Here is a 27,247-nt window from a genome sequence, read left to right on the forward strand (position 1 = left end):
GATCTTCCCCAACCAGCGATGAACCCCATGTCTCTTAAGTCTCTTGCACTGGCAGGTGGGTTCTTTACCACCAGAGCCACCTGGGAAGCCCAGCCACCTTCAGGGCCTCTGCAAATCCTGGGGCATGCTGTTGGCCTACAGGTGCTCCTTCCTGTGGCTGCACTCGTCCCGGTTCTGGAACGGCTTCGAGGACTCTGGCTCTAACCACTCAGACGAAGGAGGCAGCAGGGCGACTGTCTACTCTGCCTATTTTAAATTGGATTACTTGTGATTTTATTATTGAGTTGTAAGAGTTCTTTATATATTCTAGTTATAAGTTCTTTACAAGTATATGATTTATAAAATTTTTTCCCATTACACCAGTTGACCTTTGATTTTTTTTGATGGTGTCCTTTGAAGCACATTTTCTTAATGGTATTCTTTTAATAATGTTCAATTTATCTCTTTTTTTTGTTTTCTAATTTGGGTTTTTGGTTATATCTAAGAAACCATTGCCCAATACAACAGCAGGAAGATTTATGCCAATTTTCATCTAAACACTTTATATTTTTAGCTATACATTTAGGTCATTGATCCATTTTAAGTTAATTTTTGTATATGGTATAAGGTAGGGTTTCCACTTTATTTATTTATTGGTATGTGGATAAACAGTTGTTTCTGTACCATTTGTTTTGAAAAGACTATTCTTTCCCATTGAATTGTCTTGGCAACCTTATTAAAAATTGACCACAAATGTGAGAGTGTATTTCTATTAACTTTTGTGAGACTGTATTTCTAGTGTATGTGTGGTCTTATACTTATTTTCTTATTGAAGTACAGTTGATTTACAATGTTGTGTGTATGTGTGGTCTTAGTCTATTTTGTGTGATGGTTGCTGTTTGCATGATATATAGTTTACCACTCTATTTTTCCCAACCTTCCTGCATCTGTGGCATAACAAATTACAAGTTCAGTGTCTTAAAACAACACACATTTATTATTTCAGAGTTTCTATCAGTCAGTAATTTGGCATAGCTTAACTGGATTCTTTGCTCAGAGTCTCACAAGGTTGTGATCAAAGTGTTGGCTGGGCTATATTCTCACCTGGAACTTGGAGACCTCTTCCAAGCTCATTCATACTGTTGGCATAATTTAGTTGCTTTAGTTCTAAGATTGAGACCATCAGCTCTTAGAGATTACCCCTCTTCATCGGCAGTTCACAACGCAGCTGTTTCCTCAAGAGAGTGTCTCAGCTGACTCAAGTCTCTCTAATTAAAGAAGAGATGGCTTCACTTTCAAGAGAAAGTAATGATGTCACCTGATTATGCAGACCCGCCCAGGATAATCTCTCTTTTGATTAACTCAGTGTGAATTTATTAAGGACCTTAATTACACCTGCAACATCCCCTCCCTTTTGCCATATTTTAGTGGTTAGAACGGGGCTTCCCTGGTGGCTCAGATGGTAAAGAATCCACCTGCAATGTGGGTAGACCTGGGTTTGATTCCTGGGTTGGGACCCTGGAGAAGGGAAAGGCTACCCACTCCAGTATTCCTGTCCAGAGAATCCCATGGACAGAGGAGCATGGTGGGCTACAGTCTATAGGGTTGCAAAGAGTCAGACACAACTGAGTGACTTTCACACACACACACACACACAGAGTGGTTAGAAGTAATTTACAAAATCTGCTCCCACTGAAGGAGAGGGGATCACACATACATGTAGATAGTACGGCTGCCAGAATTATAAGGGCCATGTTACAATTGTGTCTTTGATAGATGGGAGCATGGGAAGGAGCACAAATTCTCTATGTATGTTCCTTTTATCCATTTTTAGTTTTGAAATATGTGAGTTTATTATCAATTATGTGAGTTTATTATCACTTACTCAAAAATAAAATTCTAGGAGACTTCTCTGGTGGTCCAGTGGTTAAGGATCTGCTCTGCAATGAAGGGGACACAGGTTCAATCCCTTGTTGGGGAACTAAGACCCCAGTGCCGAGGAGCAACTACACCCAAGCACCTCAACTACTGAGCCCACCCGCCTAAACTAGAGTTCATGTGCCACAACAAAGCATTCTGTGTGACACAATGAAGATCCCATGTAAATAAGTAAATATTTAAAAAAAATTATGTATCTTTGAAACTTTGCATATGTGTCTTTGGACCTGCTTGACTCTTATGAAAAGACCACTTCTTGTACTGTAAAATCATTGCATCATTCTGAGGTTTTGGTTAAGAACATGGACTCTGGAGGCAGGCTGTGGATTTTGGGTAAGATACTTTATCTCTTTGTGCCTTTTCTGTAAAATAAGGCTAATTATAGCACATAGGATGTTGTGAGAACTGGGTTAACATATTAGTATCACTCAGATACTGCTGCTTGATAACACAAAATCTTAGTCACAATAACAAGCATTTATTTCACCAAGCATCAGGCTTGCAATTTGCCAGATGTGCTTGGTTGGGCTGATTACTTAACTTCTCCAAGCTTCAGTTTCTTTGCAAAAAAGATGGGTTTGTTACTCTGGGATTCCCAGAAGACAGGACCCAAGACAAAGGCTTTTGTGCTGCTGTTTTGTTACGGAGTCCATCTTCCAGGAATGGGGTGCACAGCACAGAGGCATTGAGGCTTAAAGTTGGGGAGCCATATGTAGAATGTGTTGTTGAGCTTGCTGTAGCTTAGTATCACTGAGAAGTTGTATAAACGATCTAAAAACAATCCATTAGGGAAGAGAAAGGACAGCATTTATCCACCAGCTTGAACTGCTAACTCCTGAACATTTGGAGGTGACCCACATGGACATTAAGTGTGGGACCAACAAGCTGCACTGCAGGAAGCAGTTGAAGTCCATGCCTAACAGCAGCAGGACCTAATCTTCACCATTCTGGTGCGGGCTTTCAGGAAAGCATGCCTGGCACATTTCCAGCAGTCAATAAATACATGGTCCTTGTTATTAGGAATATATATTTTGGTCCCCAAATATAATTTATTCCTCTTCCTTCATTTTTTCTTTCTTTCCTTTCCTCCCTTTTTCTTTGTGTAGAGACAAGGTGATTTTGAAGTCTACTTTGTAGAAAATAAATAAGGGAAAAATGCTAGGAAAACTCTTTTAAAAAAAAAGAGCAATGATGTTATTACATAAAGACTGAATAATTTCAAAAGTATGATACTGTTGCATGAATAGACAATGAGCATATATTTTTGTGGAAAAAATACATGTAGCTATTCACTGTATTTAGTATAGTATTGTTTCTGATAGCAAAGGACTGGAAACAGCCTAAATGTCCATCAATAGGGGTGTGACCAAAAAAATTATGGTATGTTTATACAATAGAATATGAAGCAACTGAAAGTAATCACAAACAATCTCTTAAGTACTGATATATTTGTGTGTATATGCGCAAGAATTGTAGTACCTGTGTGTGTGTAAGTTGCTCAGTTGTTTCTGACTTTTTGAGACCCCATAGACTAGTCCACCAGGCTCCTCTGTCCATGGAATTCTCCAGCAAGAATATTGGAGTGGGCTGCCATTCCCTTCTCCAGGGGATCTTCCCGACTGAGGACTCAAACCTTGATCTCCTGCATTGCAGGCAGATTCTTTAACATCTGAGCCACCAGGGAAGCTCTTAGTACCTATACTGCATAACAAATTATTCCAAACTTAGTAGCTGAAAATAACAAATATTTATTATTTCACTGTCTTTGAAGCCATCAGGAATGGCTTCAAATGGAGAAGGAAATGGCAACCCACTCCAGTGTTCTTGCCTGGAGAATCCCAGGGGCGGGGGAGCCTGGTGGGCTGCCATCTCTGGGGTCGCACAGAGTCGACACAACTGAAGTGACTTAGCAGGAATGGCTTAGCCTGGTGGTAGAGGTTCAGAATCTTTAATGAGGTTGCAATTAACACATTGGTCTTCCCTGATGGCTCAGCGGTAAAGAATCTGCCTGTAATGCAGGAGCTACAGGAGACTTGGGTTCAATTCCTGGGTAGGAAAGATACCCTGGAGAAGGGAATGGCAACCCACTCCAGTATTCTTGTCTGGAGAATCCTTGGCAGCTATAGTCCATAGTGTCACAGAGTCAGCCACTACTGAAGCGATTTAGCACACATTCAGGGGATTCACTTCCAACACGACTCACTCACACGGCTGTTGGGCAGGAGGCCTCAGTTCCTTCGCATCTAGGCCTCTTCATAAGGCTGCTTGAATGTCTTCATGACAGGGCAGCTGGCCTCCCTCAGATCTCAGAGAGAGGAAAGAACAAGGGAGAAGTTGTAAACACTATTGTCCTAATCTAAGAAGTCACACAAAGTCCTCCCTGCCACATTCAATTCCTTTGAAGAGAGTCACTAAGTCTGGCCCACACTCAAGGGGTGGGGAATTAGGTTTCCCCTAATCTGCTAAGGTATTTGAAAATCACCAAGGGAAGAGGGGAACAACTGGGTGAACAGGGTCAGGGCTAGAAGGAAGATTTTTACTGTATCTATCTTTATACTCTTTAAACTATGTATTTGACTATATTAATCAACTAATTATATTTCTTTTAAAAAGCAACATTTTAAACTATTTGTGAAAGAACTGGGGGGGGGGGCGGGGGGAGGGAAAAAAAAACAGTTGAACAGGATGCCAATGAAAGAAATTGGTTGAAATGAAATCGACCTTTGCCCCAAAAGATAGGAAAAAGGAAGCGAACATTGTGTTCATCCTGCCCTCTTCTCCCCACCCCAGATTTAGCTTCCTATTTTCCGAGGCAGGGGGTGGTAGTGGTGGTGAAGGCCAGCATGAGTTCTGGATAAAGGGTTTGTGGAAGGAAAATAACTCTGTAGCCAAAATGTTCCATGCTACGGTTTTACCGTGGGCGTTTATGTCTTATTACAGCTTCAGTCCAGTTACATTCCTCCTATCTAAATCATTCTGAAGCCACAGCCTGTGGTCACTCCTGACTTTAAATAATATCGGATGGCATACAATGCCATTTCTGGATAATGTTTTATGTGTGAATTCCACTCGTCTGGCCTTCCAACGCCCTCCCCTCAGGTTTGACATCTATTCTTTAACAGAACGTGCACAGTCAAGCACGCCAAGAGAATTTAACCTAGTAATTAAATTGAAAGATTTAATGTGTACAAAGACGTGGCGTGAAACGTAACAGGTTTATTGTCTCTATAAAAAGCTCGTTAAGGTTGACTGTACTGACCTGTGCAGTGCTAACTGTACTCACTGCGCCCGGATCGGCAGGAGGGACAAAGTTTTACAAACCAAACTCTTCAATTTGTTCTAACCTCTCTCTTCGTACCGCAATACACCCAGAAAAACTAAAAGTCCGTTTTCAGGCTATTTAAACGCAGCTGCTCCTTCTGAAGGGTCTGGGAATGTGGGCAGAGAGCGCGTTCTCTCCACGCTCCATCGGTAGTGAGCAAAGTCCTTCCAGTGTTTCACCGGGACACCGGACTCCAAGCCCAGCCTCGCCCGAGGCCTACTCCGAGAACAGTGCTGTGGGCGCAGCTCCAGACGGATCAGGGTTCGCCCTCGCGAGGCCAAGGCTGCCCCGATTCGTTGAGGCCTTTCCAATGTCTACTTTCAGCCCCGGCTCCTTAGGGGACACAAGGGAAGGCGGGCGGAGGAAGGACACGTCACGGGAAGGGGGGGCGCGGGCTGGGCAATGAAGGCACTCCAAGGAAACGGCGAGGGCCGGGGGAGTCCCAGGGGCCGGGGAAGGGGGCTCCTAAACCGCAGACCCTCGCCCCCGCGCACTCCCCGGCCCCCCGGTCCTGCCCGCCGCTTCCGGCGCCCTCCGGGCCCGCCCCGCGCCGTCCGTGCCACATCCTCCAGTGACGTCAGCCGGCGCCGCCATATTGGAAAGGCGCCGCCGCCGCCGCTTCTTCCTCAGCGGCTTCCTCCTTTACCGCCTCCGTCTTGCTGCAGCTGCTTCACGCCGCGGCCACAGAAAGGATAGAGCCCCTCCTCCGCCCCACTGACGCCGGGCCCACCTGCTCCCCCTCCGCCCGTCTCCTCATGACTGCATCCGGCCCCGCTGCCGACGGACGTCTGCCCAGTGCCCGGTCCTAACACGGAAGCGCGGGTCGGGGGCCGCGGAGGGAGGAAGAGGGAGACCCGGCCGGTCCTGCGTCCCTCTCGGCCCGGCGCGGCGGAGCCATGACCTCGCTGACCCAGCGCAGCTCCGGGCTGGTGCAGCGGCGTACCGAGGCCTCCCGCAACGCCGCCGACAAGGAGCGGGCGGCGGGCGGCGGCGGCGGCAACGACGAGGACGACGCGCAGAGCCGTCGCGACGAGCAGGACGACGACGACAAGGGCGACTCCAAGGAAACGCGGCTGACCCTGATGGAGGAAGTGCTCCTGCTGGGCCTCAAGGACCGAGAGGTGCGGGCGCGGCGGGCAGGGCGGGGGCGGCCGGTGCAGGGTCCGGGCGCCACGCGGGAGCCCGGCTACTGGCTCCGCGCGTCTGCTCTCCGAGCTCCCGAGCTCCGCGCGCGGGAGCGCCTAGCTCACCCTCTCGCACTGATTGTTTGGATTTCCCTTTCTGGTTTCTCAATCACTCCTTTCATTTTGACTCCGCGGCGGGTCTGTTGCGTTCTCGCTTTACCCCCCGCCTGTTTAACTCGGGTAAACCTCAGGGTATAATTCCCGCGGAGTGCACGTTAGCGTGAAACAACTGGAACCACCAGCGCCCTGAACCCATAGGTTCTGCAGGTTTTAGGACCTGGGAGGGGTCCACTGATCTGCTTTCTGGGGACTAACAGAAAAGAACAGCAACTTAAGGTGTATTGTTTGGAAATTTTGAAAAATTTCCGTGAAATGGTAATGGAAGCAAAAGTTTTATTTTTACTGTTAAAGGCCAAGAAAATTCTCATGAAACCTCCTGCAAATTGACTTTCTAGGTAAACATGCTTTGGGTGAGACATTGTTTTTATAATTTTACCATTTCCTCAGTTTTACTGTTCGCAAAAAAAAGTCTTGCAGTCTCAAAGGAGGGACTTCTTCGTGGGGGTCCTTGAAATGCTAGGTTTGTGACTTGATGAGAGGCCTCAGCGTTTAAATAGGTATGTGTGTTCTCACTTTGAAACAATTATTTTCACGCTTATACCTTGTGAAAATATTCACACATAGAGGAGTTGGGAAAAATGCTACGGTGGACACCTACATACTCACCTAGGTTCTGTAATTAACATTTTGCTGTATTTGCTTTATCATGTGTGTATCTGCAAAGCTGATTGTTTTTAGAGACCTGCCGAGGGTCAGACGAGTGGATATTGTATAAATCATTTATAGCGAAGGGTCCCAGAAGCTTGTTATATATGGAAACTACAGACAGCACATTTTGAGAGTCAGATACAAAAATATCTTTAAGTTTTTTTGTTTTTCAGTAGTTTTCCCAATTCAGAGATGGGCCAAAAAAAAAAAAAATTCATGTTAAGACAACTTCGCCATCTTTCTCCACAACTTATCAGATTTAGGTGAGTTTTATATGGATTGTTTGTGGACTCCTGATATTTAGTAATCTAATGAGTTAAAGTTTATCTTGATGGAAATGTCTGGAGTATTTGTGTTATCTAGATTTCCAGTTTGCTCAGGTCTTTCTGATGATCACTTGATGTTCCTCTGGCCATTTAAGGGACTCAATATCTCTGTTTAGTTCCTGAGTTATGATGCAACCAGGCTGTATAGGAAATTTACTTTTTCTCTTTGGAAAAACAAACTAGAGGTATATAGTGTCCTAGATCTGTGATTTTAGAAAGTATTCTTACAAAAGGTTTTTTCAGCTTCAAAGTTTAGAATCTTGGTAATAAATGTTTTATCTTTTTCCTCTGGGACAAAAGTAACATTGTATCTTTTTCCTCTGGGACAAAAGTAACATTGTAAAAAATACTAAAAAGCAAAATGAAGAAAACAAGTCTCATCCATATTCCTCAGTGAATATCTAGTTTGTAAGTTTTGAGACTTCTCTATGTGGATATATTCTTTGTGTAAAACTAAAACTTAACAGCTAAACTAAAACTTGCTTTTGGACTTCTGAGTCACTGTAAATGAGAAATTAGAGTGAGAAAGTACCTTTTTGTTTTTTTAAGTATGTGTTACTCTGAATGTGGCAGCCCACTCCAGTATTCTTGTCTGGGGAATTCCATGGACAGAGAAGCCTGGCGGGTTACAGTACATGAGGGCCTAGGAGTCCGATACTACTGAGTGATGTTTAAGCTGAAGCATGTTAACATGCTGTTTTCCCTTGATTGGTTTTCATGAAGATAATCTAAAGAATTTATTTGTTGCAACTTAATAGTGCTTACAAAATCTAGAAAATTTGAAGTTCTTTGGTGACAGGTAATTGAGGCCGTATGTTGTGTCTGTGTCAGGAGTTACTATATGCTGCCATGTCATGGCCAAGGTCCAGATGCTAATTCTGATCAACCACAGAGGCAAGGAAGCTTTCTTCTCTTTAGCAGGCAAGTTCATGGAATTGTGGTGGTGGGTGAGGTTGGGACTTCACATTGCTTTAGAGTTAGGTTTTGGGGATTAACCTGTGTTTCTTGCTAGCCCTGGCAACTTGTGCATTTGTATCTTTGTCCTTAGGAGATCCCCCCTCCCTTCCTCCTCTTCCCCCCTCCTGTCTTCTGCTTGTACCATTCTTTTTAGGGACAGGAGTTACTCTGTCCCTACGTAGGCTCTAGGCATTTATGCTTATTAATACTAGGTTTTAATTTATTAAATTTAATATTAACAAGTTCTAAATTTTAGCTGTAATATAGAGCTCACTGTTTTAACTTTATTATTTTAACGTAATGTCCATCTTTCAGTTCAGTCACTCAGTTGTGTCCAACTCTTTGCGACCCCATGAATCGCAGAACGCCAGGCCTCCCTGTCCATCACCAACTCCTGGAGTTCACTCAGACTCGCGTCCATCTAGTTGGTGATGCCATCCAGCCATCTCTTCCTCTGTCAGCCCCTTCTCCTCCTGCCCCCATTCCCTCCCAGCATCAGAGTCTTTTCCAATGAGTCAACTCTTCACATGAGGTGGCCAAAGTACTGCAGTTTCAGCTTTAGCATCATTCCTTCCAAAGAAATCCCAGGACTGATCTCCTTCAGAATGGATTGGTTGGATCTCCTTGCAGTCCAAGGGACTCTCAAGAGTCTTTTCCAACACCACAGTTCAGAAGCATCAATTCTTCGGCGCTCAGGCTTCTTCACAGTCCAACTCTCACATCCATACCTGACCACAGGAAAAACCATAGCCTTGACTTAGCTGGGTACTTTTAAGATACTCAAAAGCTAAATTCAGAGGTTATGTTTGTCATTAATAATGGATACACTTTATATATTTGTGAACTAACCTTAGATAGATAATAGTTGTTCAGTCCTTTCTGACTCATTGTGACCCCATGGACTGTAACCTCTGTCCAGGATTCTCTGGGCAAAAATACTGGAGTGAGTAGCCATTCCCTTCTCCAGGGGATCTTCCCAGCCCAGTAATCAAACTTGGGTCTTCCGCATTGCAGGCAGATTCTTTACCATCTGAGGCACCAGGGAAGCCCTAGAGCTAACCTTACTTGAAATCAAAACAAGGAGAATTTTAAAGAAATTGTGAGAGGTAAAATTAGCTTGATTTTAGTTTTTTTAAATAATGCTGAGACTAATGGCTTGTGAAAAATACTTTTTGTTGAATAATAAATCTACAGAAAAGTGCATGTGAGTGTGAAGAATTTTCGCAAACTGAACACACCTGTTGAACCAACACCTTAATCAAGAAACAACCTGAGCAGCTCTCCAGAAGCCCCACTTGATTTCCTTTCCAGTCACTGCCTGGTCCTCAAGGGCCACCACTTGCTTGACTTGAGAACTCAGCATAGAGTTTCCCCCTTTTTTGTACTTTCATCTGTATCTTTTGTAAAGCAAGTTTGTGACTTGCTTGTTTGAGGTTGTCATTTGTTCATTCTCATTTTATTATCAATTTAACTTTTAGCACATTTACAATCTACAATATTAAAAAAAAATTGTTTAACTCATATCCTGAATCTAGTATTCTCGCCTGTTTACTGAACAGAAGGCTCAGCTTGCCTGCCAGTGAGCAGATGGTTTGGCTTCAGATTATCTATTAGGGATAACTCTAAAGTTATTGTGAATTTCATTTCAGATTTTTTTCACCAATAATTTTCCTTTCTGTCTTATTAAAACACAGATGCCTGGGCCCCCAGATGCCTGGGCCCCTCTGGGGGTTTGATGCTTAAAGTAGGCAGAGGACATAGGTATTGAAGTAAATAATGAGGAGCCCACAACAAGATGGCAGATATGTTTAAACTTGAATTCAACTTCCAAATAATCAGCAGGATTTCTGCCATCTCTCCTGTGTTTAAGAGGAAGAGACAGCAAACAAGCTAGGTGTGTCCCCCTCCCAACTATTTGATTTTTCCGTAGATGCCTCCTATAGTCATTGTTTTCTGAATGCCTCATTGAGAATTAAGTGAAATGACTGGTGTCATATACTTTTTAAATATCTTCATTCATGGAACATCTTAGTGCCCTAAAGTTGGATTTGATTATGTTAAATGACCAGGTATAATTTAGAGTGGAATGTGGAATAGCAGAGTGGAAAGATGTGGTGTAGTCTTGATCTGAGGTGTATCCTTAGCTTTCCATGTTATTCAAATGCTCTGAGCCTCAGAGCTCTCTAAAATGGAGACACAGACCTCTCCTGTAGTTTTAATGACTGTTGTGAACATTTCTTATTTTACCCTTCACGTTGTCTCTCAAGGTTTTATTTTGCCTGCAGGGTATTTCCCGTTGTATGCATCCTCAGGATGCCCTATTGAAGCATGCATCCCTTCCCTTTTGTAGTGTAGTCTGACCTAGATTTGTCCAGCCAGATGTTTTCTCCTTGGACTTTGGATCTTGAGAGCAGAACCTGAGGCTATGGGGATTTTGGAGGACCTGTCAGTTGATGCATTGAAGAAGGAATGGCAACCCACTCTAGTGTTCTTGCCCGGAGAATCCCAGGGACGGGGGAGCCTGGAGGGCTGCTGTCTCTGGGGCACACAGAATCGGACACCACTGAAGCGACTTAGCAGCAGCAGTGGAGCGTCAGTGTGTGGGTCATATTGTTCTCTGACTTGGTGGTTTTAGATTCCTTCTCCCTAGCCCTGTGGTGCTTGTCTTTTCCATCCTGATTTCCCAGGCATCTTTCAAGTTTGTAAGCTTTAAGAACTTTCCAGTCAAGTCCCTTTTTAAAGATTGCCAGAGTCAGTTTTTGATGTTTTGAATGCTTGCAGGTAAGAACTTTAATGTGCTAATTTACCTCTATCTTGAAAAATAAGTAGATGCTTGAACTGGATAATACACACTTAGGGTAAAATAGTTAAGTTTAACTAAAATGATAGAACTGACTTTTGTGTGACTTTTAAATTAGCTCTAAAGAATGATCTAAAAGTGTTCCATTTTTGGAGTTTCCCAAGGTTTCTATTTTGAAGTACAGTACTTACTATGATGGATAACTTTAAAAAGAAATTCTCCTTCCTGTACATGCAGTAATACACATATCTGCATATCAAATCTGTTAATGAGAAATTCATTCAGTACTTAGTATTAAAAGATGTGTTAAGATTTTAGTAATTTAAAGTATAATAAAGACTTCTAGGTTTTAGGATTTTGTTAGTCCTTTAATAAAAATAATGTGCTGTTCATATTTTTGAATGATTTGAGGGATCATTTTTTTTTCAGGTGCATTTAAGAGTATACACGTATGAAATATTAGTTATAAAATTAGTTTTTGGAGTTCATTGAACCACTTGATTGTATCTTTTACATAAGATTTTGTATTAGTGAAATTACTTTTCTTCAGGGTTCTCTCACAGTGTGGCCAAAATATTCACTGATTCATTTTATATGTCATACTGACATTTGATATTTATTCATTTTAAACCATCTGAGCATTCCTGTATGGATCATTTGCAATTATCTTTTAGAATTACAACTTGAAGTTATTTTGATCAAATATTTAGGCATACTTTTTGACATTTAAAGAGATAACCTATTACAGTCATTGTCCGCTTATATGTAAATCTCAAAAGATTGTAAAATGCATTGAACTTGTCCAGTTATGTTGTGTTAAACTTGGCCCAACACTGCCTTATGTCCAAGCAAACTTTCTGCTTTGTATCGGCATAATTTTTCTATTAATCAGAGTAAATTGTGTCACTCAGAGTTGCTGTAGTCTTTGTTTAGGGGGTTTTATTTTCATGGGAATGTGGTTTTGAAGCCGCTCAAAGAGGTGGCTTGTCCTCCCCGTTTCTTCCATTTAATAAGAGTCGTGACAAGTAACAAAGGAGAGAACCCGACTTCATTTTGAAATTGATGCCATGGCTTTAGGTTTCTCTGATCAAAGCTTGAAAGACTGCAACCTGTTTCAGTAGTATTGTACAGTATTAGAATCTAGTGAATCTTGAGGTTTTAAATTAGATATTGAAGATATATATATAGGTAGTAGGGCATTATTTTATTATCTTGTCTTACTAGTTATTTGGTAAACCTCTGATCTGCAAGAAGACGATTAATATTAAAGTACATTATTGCCAGAAAGAATACTTAAGGTAAATATAGTCTTAAGCTAAAAAAGTTAAATTTTAAATGAAAAAAAAAAAACCACCTTTATTTTTATTTAAACAATAAATTGTATTATGTTTACATACTTTTTTTCCTTTTTTATTTTAAATTTTTATTTATTTTTAATTGAAGGATAATTTCTTTACAGACTTTTGTTGTTTCCTGTCAAACCTCAACATGAATCAGCCATAGGTATACATATATCCCCTCCCTTTTAACCTCTTTCCCATCTCCCTACCTACCCCTCCCCTCTAGGTTAATTTTGGGGAAATACATTTTCTTTTTTTTTTTTTTTCATTTTTTTCGTTTTTAAAATTTTTATTTACTTTTTTTAATTTATTTTTTTTTAATTTTAAAATCTTTAATTCTTACATGCGTTCCCAAACATGAACCCCCCTCCCACCTCCCTCCCCATAACATCTCTCTGGGTCATCCCCATGCACCAGCCCCAAGCATGCTGTATCCTGCGTCAGGCATAGACTGGCAATTCGATTCTTACATGATAGTATACATGTTAGAATGCCATTCTCCCAAATCATCCCACCCTCTCCCTCTCCCTCTGAGTCCAAAAGTCTGCTCTACACATCTGTGTCTTTTTTGCTGTCTTCGTAGAGAAATTCTTAAATTGGAGTCAAAGGATGGAGTTTAGAAATTCTGTGAACATTCTGTAGTTGTATGTATTGTGTGTGTATATTTTTCTAGAGAAAGGGAACATAGCTTTTGTGAGGTACTCAAAACATTTAGTGAACCAGAAGCTTAAAAATTATCAAATAGAGAAACTGTTTCTTTGTTTTAGTTTAAGTTTTTTGTTTTGGCTGTGTTTTGTCTTCTTTTTTTCCTCTTGAAAATTGACTACAGAATATTTCAGGTTTCAGGGTTGTGGTCAGTTGGATTTTCAGTTTGAAATAGGAAGCCAGCATTTCTGTAGCTTGGTCATCTTGCTAGATGACATTTGCAAATTGTGTAACTAGCACATACAGAGTTCTAATACCTTCCGTGTGTTCGTCAGATGTTTATTGAGCTAAGCCTTTGATGAGGTACAAATATTAGGAAGAAGGTCTCTGTCTTCAAGCCCTTTTCATTTCAGTTCTCTGAGTCAAAACTCTTACAGTAGACTAAAAAACAAAATTGTGTTTCTGTCATAGAATTTTTCCATGGTGAATATCTCAGCCTGGCATATAGCTCCCACACAGTAAATATTTACTATACTTAGTAAAGCACGTATTTTCATTGAGGGTCATGTCACCCTAAGGGAGAGAAAATTGGTTCTGGGGATGGTGATGAAAAATTCTTACTCCTTTTATGTATAAAGCATAGATACACATACAGTATATAAACCGATCAGGTGGTGCTAGTGGTAAAGAATCCGCCTGCCAGGGCAGGAGACTCAAGAGATGTGGGTTTGATCCCTGTGTCTGGAAGATTCCCTGGAGAAGGAAATGGTAACCTACTCTAGTAATCTTGCCTGGAAAATTCCGTGGACAGAGCCGCCTGTCTATGGTCTGTGGGGCCTGAAAGAATTGGACGTGACTGAGTACATACAGTGTGCCATCTTACCCAAATTTTATGGGAGAGGATGTGGTTAGAGGAAACAGTCCTTGGAGAAAGCTCCTTTAGGGAGCAGAAATGGGAAAAAGAAGTTGAGAAATACTGAAATAAATTAATATTGAAACTACTGAGTTCGTGCTTAGCTGAGGTTTAGATCTTTTCCTCTGATACGAATTTTTATTGTAATAGAATTTGACTAGTAGTTTGCTAGTAGGAGGAATAATTTTAGTATGTTGAACTGCAGGGAGTTGTAAATTAAATTTTAAGAACAAAATTATCCTTGTTGGTTGATAATTTGTAGGTAGTCTTTGTTCGCCACTCTCTACCCTCTGCCCTTTGGAGAAACTCGAATTAAAGGACTGCATTTAAATTGCCGACGGTTATTTTTACTCTGGTTTCATTTTCTAGTTCTGGCTTTTTAAATGCAACTGTTAAACAGTTTTATACCATGTTAACAAAATAAGCTCAGAAATAGCATTTTAAGAATCTAGCTTAAATTTCAGTTCAGTCACCGAATTGAGCTGCTCATTTAATTTTTTTGTCTGTACACTGTTATAATGGAAACAGATTTAGTTCAGTCCAACTATTGAACATCTATGTGCCAGTGTCTTTGCTGGTGGTGAAGTTCCAAGGAAAATTCTCTTACCTCAAGGAGCATCCAGTCTATATAGAAGACAGATTTGTAAGTGGTTCCAATAAAATAAGTTATTGACTTAAATAGAAATATGTGTTAAGGGCAATAGTGGATTCCTTGGATCAGGAATCAGAAGATTGCCATATTTCTTGACTTCTAGCCCTGCTCTTGACTAGTTAGAAGGGTTAAGGTAACTGCTTGGAATTCTTAGACCTCAGTTTTACCCCCTGAGCACAGTGAGCCTACCTTTGTGGGCTGTCCCATAACTTGTGAATTGTAGGGCTCCAGTGCAAGTGCTTTTGAAAACTGCAAGGTGTTGAACAAATGCAAATGGGTAATTGTCTCGCCTTGAGAAGTGAATTAAGAGTTATAGTAATCTTGACAAGTACTTAATACACTGTTTTTATTATTTCTTAACCTTTTTGTGCTTTGCTGGGCTTAAGTGAGCCTTTCCATCAAGTGCGATTACTTATCTGTGCTTGCTTATCTATGTGTTTGTCCTGAACCTACAATCTGGTTTATTTTTTTGATAATCGCTGGCATGCTGTGCTGGAAAATCTGGACACCTGAACTACCATTTCTTACTTTCAGGCCAAGTCCAGAGTCTTTCTTGAACAATTCTCATAAGAAATGACTGACTCTTCAGAGGCATCAGAAACCTCCAAACCTCTAAAATGATAATATGACTCTAGTGACAAGTGAAGTGGCTGATCCCTTCTCTCACCCCTGTATGCCCTCTGCTTCTTTGGGGCTCTTGCTCTTTTAACTCGTTTCTTTTTCCTGTGTCCATCCGTCTCCTCCGGTAACAACCACACACTGGCATTTCAAGCTTTGTCATAGTTATTTTACCCATGCCTTTGTGGGTGGTTTCTGATTATAAACTTTGTTATTAGAAACTCTGCCTTCAGTAGAATTGGTATTGGAAGCCTAGGATTGGTGGTTTGGTTTTATTTTTAAATTTATTTTTCATTGGAAGATAATTGCTTTACAATACTGTGTTGGTTTCTGTCATACATGAGCATGAATCAGCTGTAGGTATACACATGAGCCGACTCTTTGGAAAAGACCCTGATGCTGGGAAAGGTTGAGCACGGAAGAGGAAGGGGGTGATAGAGGATGAGATGGTTGGATGGCATCATCGACTCAATGGACATGAGTTTGGGCAAGCTCCAGGAGATAGTGAAGGACAAGGAAGCCTGGTGTGCTGCAAGTTGTAGCTCCTCCTCCATCCCACCTCCTTTAGGCTGTCACAGGGTTTGTGTTTTTTAATATAGTTTCTTTAATTGTTTGGTGGGGGAGTGGCTTTTCTCTCACCTCCAGATTGCTTCACTCACATTTTGGAGGATGCCTTTGCCTCGTCCGTGGAACAGTGGCAGCCTTTGTCTATTCCTCCTATGATGATTTCTTTAAAAATCATCTCAATGGCTGGTAAGAAAGGGGCATTCTTTTGAAGAGAGGAGTTCGTCATGTTGGGTTCTTGTCTCGATTTAATGAGGAAAGGAAAAGGAACTCTGTTATCACTGGTGGAATGGGAAGCAGTCCTCAGTGTTGTTGGGACTAGGGTTAAGTGAAGAAGACCCGGATTGGGTATGTCACCAAAGAGGAGTGTTGGAGATGGAAGGGAGCATTTTAGGAAGATAAGTTTTGAGCAGAATTTTAAATGAGATGTGGCATGTGATTTCATAGGAAACCAGCAGTCTAGACAGAATGTTATGACAGGATATATATGTGAAAGGAAATAAATGGGATATTACTCAGCTATTAAAAAGAATGCATTTGAGTCAGTTCTAATGAGGTGAATTAAGCTGGAGCCTATTATACAGAGTGAAGTAAGTCAGAAAAACACCAATACAGCATATTAATGCATATATATGGAATTTAGAAAGATGGTAATGATGACCCTATATGTGAGACAGCAAAAGAGACACAGGTGTAAAGAATAGACTTTTGGACTCTGTGGGAGAAGGTGAGGATTTGAGAGAATAGCACTGAAACATGTATATTATCATACGTGAAACGGATCGCCAATCCAGGTTCAATGCATGAGACAGGGTGCTCAGGGCTGGTGCACTGGGATGACCCTGAGGAAGGGATGGGGAGGGAGGTGGGGAAGGAGGTTCAGGATGGGGGACATGTACACCCATGGCTGTTTCATGTCAGTGTATGGCAAAACCACTACAATATTGTAAAGTAATTCAGTTCAGTGCAGTGGCTCAGTCGTGTCCGACTCTTTGCGACCCCATGAATCGCAGCACGCCAGGCTTCCTTGTCCATCACCAACTCCCGGAGTTTATTCAAACTCATGTCCATCCAGTTGGTGATGCCATCCAGCCGTCTCATCCTCTGTCATCCCCTTCTCCTCCTGCCCCCAATCCCTCCCAGCATCAGAGTCTTTTCCAGTGAGTCAACTCTTCGCATGAGGTGGCCAAAGTATTGGAGTTTCAGCTTTAGCATCAGTCCTTCCAGTGAACACCCAGGACTGATCTCCTGGGTGGGATGTAATTAGCCCCCAATTAAAATAAATAAATAAATTAAAAATAAATAAATGGGAAAGTTATCCTTCTAGAAATGTTATTTTAAAGCTGAAGAATAAAATCTGCGTTGTCTAATAATAAAAGATAAGATATGAGGGAGATTATGTGTGGAATAGGGAAAATGAAAAAACTCTACCTTGAAGCCTTTAAACAGATGGTGGAGATGATAGTGGAGACAGTTGTTGCTTGTAAAGATAGCAGTAATGATGTAAACTGGATTTCTAGAAAGACATTTAAGTGAGGAAAGAATTGGTAGATGGAAAAGTTGGAGGCAGGAAGATTTGTAATAGGCTTGAAGTTACTAGAATTTGTGAAATTTGTTGCTTGGGTCTTGGATGAAGAGGGAATGAGACAGATCAGAAAGATAATTATTAAGGAAGAATTATTTGAATTTAATTACCATTAAAGCTTTGAGAAAAGGTGATTGGTTCTTTTACAAGTCTGTGCTCATTGTTGAAAAAGATTGAGAAAATATAGATTACAAAAAAGAAAAATAAAATCCAGAATTCAACTTTCATTCCTTTAACATTTGTGGAATGTCGACTGTACAGAAGGTATTGTGCTAAAGAAGATAGATACATATATAGATAGATATATACATATGTGTGTAAATAAACGTGTGTAAATTAAACACTGATAGTTCCTGTGAAAAAACACTGTATGGGAATGGATGTTGAGGGGACAGCATACGGAAGAACTTTATAAGGACATGACATGAGACTCAATGAATAGCTGCCCAATCCAGTGAAGACAGACTAGTATGTTTCAAGGTCGTGAGGTGTTGAAGAGCTTGGTTTGGTTTGAGGAACTGAAAGGTGGTTGAAGGCAGGAGTGGAGTGATGGGGGGAAAGACCTGAGATGCTGATCGAGTGCTGCAACACAGAGGCCTTACAAATCAAATCAGGTTAAGGACTTGGTGTATTACACTGCGTGTGGTTGGGAAGCCACTGAAGGTGTTGGGGAGTGGTATACCCAGTGTTTGTGTTATCAATAAAAAAAATTCTGTATGGGGAAAGGACAGACACAGAACTTTTGGGGCTTCCTTGGTGGTTCAGATAGTGAAGAGTCTGCCTGCAGTGTGGGGCACTCAGGTTTGATCCCTGGGTTCGGGAAGATTCCCTGGAGAAGGAAACGGCAACCCACTCCACTATTCTTGCCTGGGAAATCCCATGAACAGAGATGACTGAGCAACTAATACTTTCATACCCACTCTTTATGTTATCAATAAAAAAAAAGTTCTGTGTGGACAAAGGATCGCACAGAGACAAGTAGTGGAAGTTGGGCAGTAATATTTTGGTGTTACATTATTTTTCCAGTCCTATTTGCAATGAGTTTGCCTATGTTTATTTAAAACCTAAAAAGAAAAAAAAAAAACAAACCTTCCAGTACTGGATTGTAACCTCTTTTCTTTCTCTTTTTTAACCCCTGTTTTCTTAATAATGCACAGTGACCACCTTCCCATGTTAGTAAATAAGGATTTTTCCAATGAGAAATAAAATGCCCTATTATTTGCTGTGACTGCATGATAGAACATATTATTTGATATACCATATTTAATAGGGGTGTATTATAAGTATGGTCATGCTGTGGACCTTCATTGTTAAATTATTTTTCTCTCTAGTAGCCTGGAAATCACATTATTACTTTTTTAGGCCTTTGTGTTTGTAGCAGATTCTTCTGTATAGAATCTCCTCCTTTTCTTTACCTGGCAGCCGTTTCTCACCCATCTCTTGACGCCCAGCCAAAGCTCTTTACCTGATTTCCAGGGCACATTCGTTGCGCTCATATCCCTTTTTCCTATCGTGTACGCCTAGCAGAGTGTCTAGGATGTTGTAGGTATATATGCACGTGTGATAGTCTGCTGGGGCTGCCATAACAAAATACCACAGAATTAGTTTAAACAATAAAAATTCCTTTTCTCACCATCCAAAAGGTTGGATGCTTGTGTGATTGGGTTCTGGTGAGGTTCCTCTTGCTGTGTTTCAGGACAGAGAGACAGCAAAATCTCTACTGTCTTCTCCTAAGAGCACTAATCTCATCACAGGGCCCCACCCCCATGACCTCTTCTCAACCTAATTATCTCCCAGAGGCTTTGTTTCCAAATACTGTCACATGAGTTAGGCTTTCATTTTATTCATATCAGTATTACAATATTTATCATATTGAATTATGATTTTTTTTCATTTTGTGCCTTATAAATATCTTGGTCATCTCTATTACCTCTGCTTAGCAGTGTCTTGGTACTCAATAGGTGTTTATTTAATTAAATTGTATTTTTCTTATTTTAAGAAAATAGAATTGTGCAGAGGCCAGCATATAATAAGTAGTGTTATGATGACTTGATAGAAAACTTAAATGCTTTTATTATTCTATATGCTTTCCAAAATGTCCTCAACTTAAAATACTGACAATGTAACATGGTGGTCAAAGAACAGTATCTAGCCAGAGCACTGTAGCTGGAGGTTTAACTGCTGATAACCAGATTATACATCTCAATTTATCTAAACTTCAGATTTTTCAATGTAAAATAATGCTTTATTCAGTCATTGTAAGACAAAGTGATAATTTACATATATGAAAACAGCTTTGCAAAACTGTTTACTATCCAAAACCTTCATGCTTCCTAGGAAAGATTATGGAATTATGGTTAAATCTTATTAATAAGATGCTGTTAAATATACTTTTTAAAACGTTGCTAGGGAATTTCCTGGCAGTCCATCGGTTAGCAGTCCACACTCTCACGGCTGAGGGCCCAGGTTCAGTCTAGTCAGAGAACTAAAATCTCACAAGCTGCATAGCATGGCCAAAAAAGAAAAACACCTTTGCTAGTCAAAAGTATGTACATTTTTGCCAGAAATCCTTTACAGAATTCATTTTCTTGAGAGAAGGTCAGTTTCTGCTTACACTTTGTGTTCTCTGAAGTGAAATAAATGATGGCACCCATGGAAAGAAAAGTGAGTACTTCAACATCTCATTTTCGTGGAAGCTGAAAGCAAACACTTGAAGATTACACATTAGACAGACAGGACTTGGAAGACAAGACAGAATGATGGAGCTAGGAGAACAGTTTCAGTTCCAACTTTGCCACTCAGTAACTGGCAAGTCTCTTAATTCTCTTGAGCCTCAGTTTCATTGTCTTATGAAAATGGAGGAATAAATCCTACATAATTTGGTCTTGTAAGGACTAGACATAGTGCACATTGGGCTTTCCTGATGCGCTCAAACTGTAAAGAATCTGTCTGCAATGCAGGAGACCTGCGTTCGATCCCTGGGTGGAGAAGGTCCCCTGGAGTAGGAAATGGCAACCCACTCCAGTGTTCTTGCCTGGAGAGTCCCATGGACAGAGGAGCCTGGTGGACCAAAGTCTATGGTGTCACAAAGAGTTGAACATGACTGAGTAACTAAATAGCAGCAGGAGCATGCTGCTACTGCTGCTAAGTCGCTTCAGTCTTGTCCGACCCTGTGAGACCCCAGAGACGGCAGCCCACCAGGCTCCGCTATCCCTGGGATTCTCCAGGCAAGAACACTGGAGTGGGTTGCCATTTCCTTCTCCAGTGCTGGAAAGTGAAAAGTAAAAGAAGTCGCTCAGTCATGTCTGACTCTTTGCAACTCCATGGACTGCAGCCTACCAGGCTCCTCCGTTCATGGGATTTTCCAGGTAAGAGTACTGGAGTGGGGTGCCATTGCCTTCTCCAAGCAGCACCATGGTGCATTGCAAATAGCCCAATTTTAAACTACAACTGTCTGCACGTTGGAAGAATAAAGAATTTGGGGAGGCTATGTTCCAAATGTTAACAGAAATTACCTGTGAGGGTGTGGGTGATGGATGGAAGGGAAGGGAAGAGGTAGCGACTTTCCCCTCATGTACTGCTGTTTGAAAATTTTTTTCAAGCAAGTGAGAAGGGCTGAGATGTCTCAAGAAGAGTGTGTAAATCACAAATGAAAAGACCACTTAGCAAGACAGTACACTGAAGAGATAGGTAGAAGAGTAACCTTTGAAAGCCTAAACAGGAGCTGCAGAGGAAAACAGGAGAGTGGAAATCAGGGTAGGAGGAGGGAGTGTCAGCAGTATTAGCTTTTGTGGGCTGTTTCTCAAGAGAACTGTATCTCATTACATGGGTTGGGAAGTGGTAGGGATTTTTTTTTTTTTTCCTTTCCACTATCAAGGAGTTTGGGGTGAATGGGAAAAAGATAGGGCCATTTTGGTGCTTGACTGTCTCTCTTGATGGACAAACCTGAGGACATTTGAATGTCACTTAGGAAGGTGCTGCCACGTAAGGGAGAGCTTTAAGCTGTTTAGGAGGGCAGGAGTTGTGAGCAAATATACTTCTTGAGGTGGGAGAGAATGGGTAGAAGGGTTAGCCTTAGGCAGTTTTCCTATCATAACCAGGAAAAAGGAGTGTGGACTGTGAAGTTGAGTTTGTTGATTATGGTTCATTGCTGGAAGTTGAGGTTGTTCCTGTCTGATGGTATTTACTTCCTATGGTGTTATCTGCTGAAAATGAGCTGGGTTGAGATTTGAGGGAAATGGCAACCCAGTCCAGTGCTCTGGTCTCGAAAATCCCATGGATGGAGAAGCCTGGCAGGCCACAGTCCATGGCGTTGTAAAGGGTCGGACACGACTGAGCCACTTCACATTCTTTCACATTTTGAGATTTGAGGGGAATGTAGTTTTGAAGCAGCTGCTCTGTGTAAGAGCTGTGACCAGAGAAACATAGAAAGATTTGCCAGGATGGGTTTAATTTAAATCGAGATGGCAAATTTTCTTTCTTGCAGTTCAGAAGCACAGGCACAGAAAAAGAAAGTGGACAGTTGGATCATTCCATTGGAGTTTTGGTAGGTGAATGCAATGGAAGAAAAATAGTTGCGAATGGAACTATCAGTTTAGAAATTACCAGGAGTGTATTTGAAGTGGTATGCTTGGGACTTAATTTCCTTATACATAGAACAGTACTTGGTACAGAATAGTGCCCAATAAATGACTGTTGGAATGGCTAGAGATGAGCCTAAGAATGGAGAGGACTGATGTGAAGAACGGAGGAAAGCCCAGGATTGGGATCTGCACAAAACTGAAGATGAATCATACATAGATAGAATTCATTGCTTGGATTGGGTTCTTTTTTTTTTTTAATATTTATTTATTTATTTGGCTGCACTGGGTCTTAATCGTGGCACATGGGATCTTTAGCTATGGCATGTGGGATCTAGTTCCCTGACCAGGGATTGAACTCAGGTCCCCTGCATTAGGAACACAGAGTCTTAGCCACTGGACCACCAGGGTAGTTCCTGGATTGGGTTCTAACAGAGTGGTTCTTGGGTTGAGACTGGTGTCCCCATTCCTAGGGAATCGATTGGTCTGTAGCCTGGAGGTAGTGGTAGAATTCAGAGTAAAACGCTTGGGTGGGAAAAGTATTTTTAATGACCTTTAAATGAAACTTACCCACTACAGTTAACAAACATGAGGCAAGCTGAAGTAGTACTAGTGATATCTGTGAGTTTGTCACCAGTAGAAACCAGAGATATTTTCATATCTTACTACTTTCATTTAGACACATTGCATTATTGTCTGCTCATCGCTATGTTGAAATTACACTTGCGACTAGGGTTTGTTGTTTGATGTACTAATAAAGACGCACATATATTATCACAGATTTGTTTATTTTTAATACTTTGTTTTATCTCCTTTGTAATCCTGTGCATTTTATTTTATGCACTTAAAAGGCAGGATAGGGACTTCCCTGGTGGTCCAGTAGTTAAGAAGCTGCCGGCCTGTGTAGAGGACACAGGTTCAGTCTCTGGACTGGGACTCTGGGAAGATCCCTCACGCACAGGGCGACCAAGCCCCTGCATCTCAGGGCCTGTGCTCCACAAAAGAGAACCCGCCACAGGGAAAACCCCGTGCGCTACAAGGAAGAGTAGCCCCATTTGCCCAACCAGAAAAAGGCTGTGCACAGCAGCGAAGACCCAGCACAGCCCCAAGTAAGTACATACATCGTTGTTGTTGTTTTTTAATGCCAGGATAAATAACAGTAGTCTCTCAGTGTCCAAGGGACATTGGTTCCAGGACCCTACATCGCAGGGGTTACCAAAATGCTCGGATGATCTAGTCCCTTGTTCAAAATGCTATAGTTTTTACATTTAACCTACACACATCCTCCTGTATCATCTGAGTCATCTCTGTTACTTACAATACTTGGTGCAATGTAAATGCTATATAAATAGTTGTAAATACAATGTAAATAGGGGCAAATTCAAGTTTTGCTTTTTGGAGCTTTATTTTCTATCTGTGGTGTTTTGGATCCTTGGACACAGAGGGCTGACTAAATTTTCTCTTTTGAGGGCTAAGTTTTAGAATAAGGAGTTAGTATTTTAGTGACTTTCAGTGAGGTGTGGGCTTTCTGTTTTTTTAAACTGTGACTTGTGGGGTTTTTTTTTAATCATTGAGTTTCAATCACTTGTATTTTTTTTAAAGGGAGCATTTAGAAATTTGTATTTGTTTCTCTGCACTGAATCTGTTAGCTGCTGCACACATGGCTCTTTTAGTCTTCAAGCTCTTGGTTGAGTTATGTGGGATCTAGTTCCCTGACTAGGGGTCAAATCCTGAGCCCCTGCATTGGGAGTGTGGGGTTCTCGCCATTGGACTGGAGGAAATCCGAGTTACCTGTACAAATTGGTCCTGAATATTCATTGGAAGGACTGATGTTGAAGCTGAAACTCCAATACTTTGGCCTCCTGATGCTAAGAGCTGACTCATTTGAAAAGACCCTGATGCTGGGGAAAGATTGAAGGCAGGAGGAGAAGGGGACAACAGAGCATGAGATGGTTGGATGGCATCACCGACTCGATGGACATGAGTTTGAGTGAACTCCAGGAGTTGGTGATGGACAGAGAGGCCTGGCGTGCTACAGTCCCTGGGATCACAAACAGTTGGAGACTACTGAGCGACTGAACTGAACTGTACTCTTTTTATGTTAGTTTTATGTTTAAAGTTGTCGCACCTTTGGCTAATGGGAATTCATTTCCTTTGGCTGCGGTGTTCTTTTGGTATCACTTATTAACCTTTGATAACTTCTTGCTTTCTGGTCAACGTCAAAATGCCTGAGACTCGTCTTCTAAGTACATATCCTGTTTCAGACTTGAGATAGTCTTCAAGGAATCCTTGTTTTTTTTAAGTGGGGAATGAACCACAGTCTGGGTACTGGGTGTCCTCAGTGTTATTGGGATGGCCTTGCCTCTAAGACTTTTCAGTACACAGACATAGATTGTGTTTTCTTTAAGGGATAGAGCTAGCATTTGGGGGGAGGGAAGAGTCACTTCACATGGTTTTTTATTCAAACTTAACATGGATTTTTATTTCACTTATTGAATTTTATACCTATATCTTTTTTCTCTTAATTAAAGTTCTTGGTTCCCCAAAATATTATTTTTATTGGATAAATAAAATAATAATTTATTGGATAAATAATAATAATGTCAGTATTACTACAAATTGACTGTTGAATTCAGCCTCAAATTTGTTTGCAATACTTTACTAGGATGTACAGTTAAAATACGGTATTCTAAAGGCAGTTGAAATAGTTAATATTTCTTTGTGGCTGCATCACTAATTTTTGTGCAGTTAGATTAGCTCATTTGTTTTCCTTCTTTAAAAATGTTTTTTCTGTTTTGAAAATGTGTAACTGTCACAAGTTAGGAGTCTTTACTTCCATCATCCTTTGTACTTCATTCCTTCTTCCGCCTGTTGGTCATTTTGAAAACTTAGTTTGGAGTTTGTTTTTCCAGTGTTTTTATAGCAAAATTAAACATACTAGTTCTTGCCCCTCTCCCCCATATACAAAAGATAGCCTACTAGAGTGAAAAAGTTGGCTTAAAGCTCAACATTCAGAAAACTGAGATCATGGCAACCGGTCCCATCACTTCATGGCAAATAGACGGGGAAACAGTGGAAACTGTGTCAGACTTTATTTTGGGGGGCTTCAAAATCACTGCAGATGGTGATTGCAGCCATGAAATTAAAAGACGCTTACTCCTTGGAAGGAGAGTTATGACCAACCTAGATAGCGTATTAAAAAGCAGAGACATTACTTTGCCAACAAAGGTCCGTTTGGTCAAGGCTATGGTTTTTCCAGTGGTCATGTATGGATGTGAGAGTTGGACTGTGAAGAAAGCTGAGCACCAAAGAATTGATGCTTTTGAACTGTGGTGTTGGAGAAGACTCTTGTGAGTCCCTTGGACTTTAGGGAGATCCAACCAGTCCATTCTAAAGGAGATCAATCCTGGGTGTTCATTGGAAGGACTGATGATAAAGCTGAAACTCCAATACTTTGGCCACCTGATGTGAAGAGTTGACTCATTGGAAAAGACTCTGATGCTGGGAGGGATTGGGGGCAGGACGAGAAGGGCCAACAGAAGATGAGATGGCTGGATGGCATCACGGACTCGATGAACATGAGTCTGAGTGAACTGCTTTTGCATTCCAGTCCACTATAATGAAAAGAACATCTTTTTTGGGTGTTAGTTCTAAAAGGTCTTATAGGTCTTGATAGAACCATTCAGCTTCTTCAGCGTTACTGGTTGGGGCATAGACTTGGATTACTGTGATATTGAGTGGTTTGCCTTGGAAACAACAGAGATCTTTCTGTCGTTTTTGAGATTGCATCCAAGTAGTGCATTTCGGACTCTTTTGTTGACCATGATGGCTACTCCATTTCTTCATTTTTTCCTTAGTCTTCTTTAAAGTAATACTCATTTAGTTCCAGCAAAATACAAATGACCATGATGGCTACTCCATTTCTTCATTTTTTCTTAGTCTTCTTTAAAGTAATACTCATTTAGTTCCAGCAAAATACAAAAACTTTGCTCCAGTATATCTTCATTTACCCCTTTCCTTTTCATTATTGTCAGAAATATTACAAGTTCACATAACTCAGTACTGTTTTATACTTACTATTTTATGCAATCTTTTGCTTTTAAGTGAGTTTTTAAAGGCAAAAATAGAAAATATATAGTCTTTCATGTTCATTTACCTTTGTATCTATCTTTTCTTTATATGGATTTGAAACTGCCTGATATTAATTTACTTAAAATTAGCAGGAGTTCTTTTAGTATTGCTTATAAGGTATATCTGCTAGCAACAAATCCAGCCTTTGTTTACCTGTAAATGTCTCTTTCATCTTCAGCTTTGAAGGGTGTTTTGCTGGGTATAGATTCTTGGTTGATAGTGTGTTTCTTTCAGCACTTTGAATATGTTATCCTAATGCCTTTTGGTTTCCAGTATTTCTAGTGAGAGGTTATCTGGTAATTGTTCCCTTAAATGGGATAAGTTGTTTTTTTCTTGTTGCTTTCCCAGTATATAATATCTACTCTTTGTTTAATGTCAGCAGTTTGACTGTGATATATCTGGGTATGATGCTCTGGATCTTTGATGAATATTTTTCACCATACTTGGGGACGTTTTTCAGTTTTTTCTACTTTCTCCTGTTTTTGAGATTCTTGTCACTACTGGGAGGCTTGCTTGAACACTACTCTCTGAAGTGAAAGTGAAGTGCAGTTCACTCAGTCATGTCTGACTCTTTGCGACCCCATGGACTATACAGTCCATGGAATTCTCCAGGCCAGAATACTGGAGTGGGTAGCCTTTCCCTTCTTAAAGAGATCCTCCCAACCCAGGTCTCCTGCATTACAGGCAAATTCTTTACCAGCTGAGCCACAAAGGAAGCCCACTGAGGCTTTTCCTGTTTTCTACATTACTTTCCGTCTTGTTCTTTAAATTCAAATTCAAGTTCATTGACTCTTTCTCATCTCGTCTCTACTGTTGAGCTCCTCCAGTAAACTTTTCACTATAGTCATAGTGTATGTGTGTGTGTGTGTGTGTGTGTGTGAGAGAGAGAGACATATACACACTGCTACATTTACTTGTTTTTGGCTATGCTGGGTCTTCATTGCT

General features: G+C 41.0%; 1 protein-coding gene and 1 long non-coding RNA gene across 2 annotated transcripts in view; one reads left to right on the forward strand and one right to left on the reverse strand.

The window, feature by feature from the left end:
• Positions 1-953: 953 nt before the first annotated feature.
• Positions 954-4,222, reverse strand: LOC138421644 (uncharacterized). The gene is made up of 3 exons (XR_011249571.1): positions 4,125-4,222; positions 1,865-1,919; positions 954-1,247 (listed from the first exon to the last, which is right to left on the reverse strand). It is a non-coding gene; the product is annotated as an uncharacterized lncRNA (long non-coding RNA).
• Positions 4,223-5,074: 852 nt separating this feature from the next.
• Positions 5,075-27,247, forward strand: part of GOLPH3 (golgi phosphoprotein 3) — a 46,567-nt gene continuing 24,394 nt past the window's right edge. Inside the window, exon 1 of the mRNA XM_069555954.1 lies at positions 5,075-6,360. Coding sequence (XP_069412055.1) covers positions 6,136-6,360 — 225 coding nt within the window. The 5' untranslated portion in view covers positions 5,075-6,135. The remainder of the gene's footprint in view (positions 6,361-27,247) is intronic.

The sequence above is a fragment of the Ovis canadensis genome, chromosome 16, assembly GCF_042477335.2.
Source record: "Ovis canadensis isolate MfBH-ARS-UI-01 breed Bighorn chromosome 16, ARS-UI_OviCan_v2, whole genome shotgun sequence".
Lineage (NCBI taxonomy): Eukaryota > Metazoa > Chordata > Mammalia > Artiodactyla > Bovidae > Ovis > Ovis canadensis.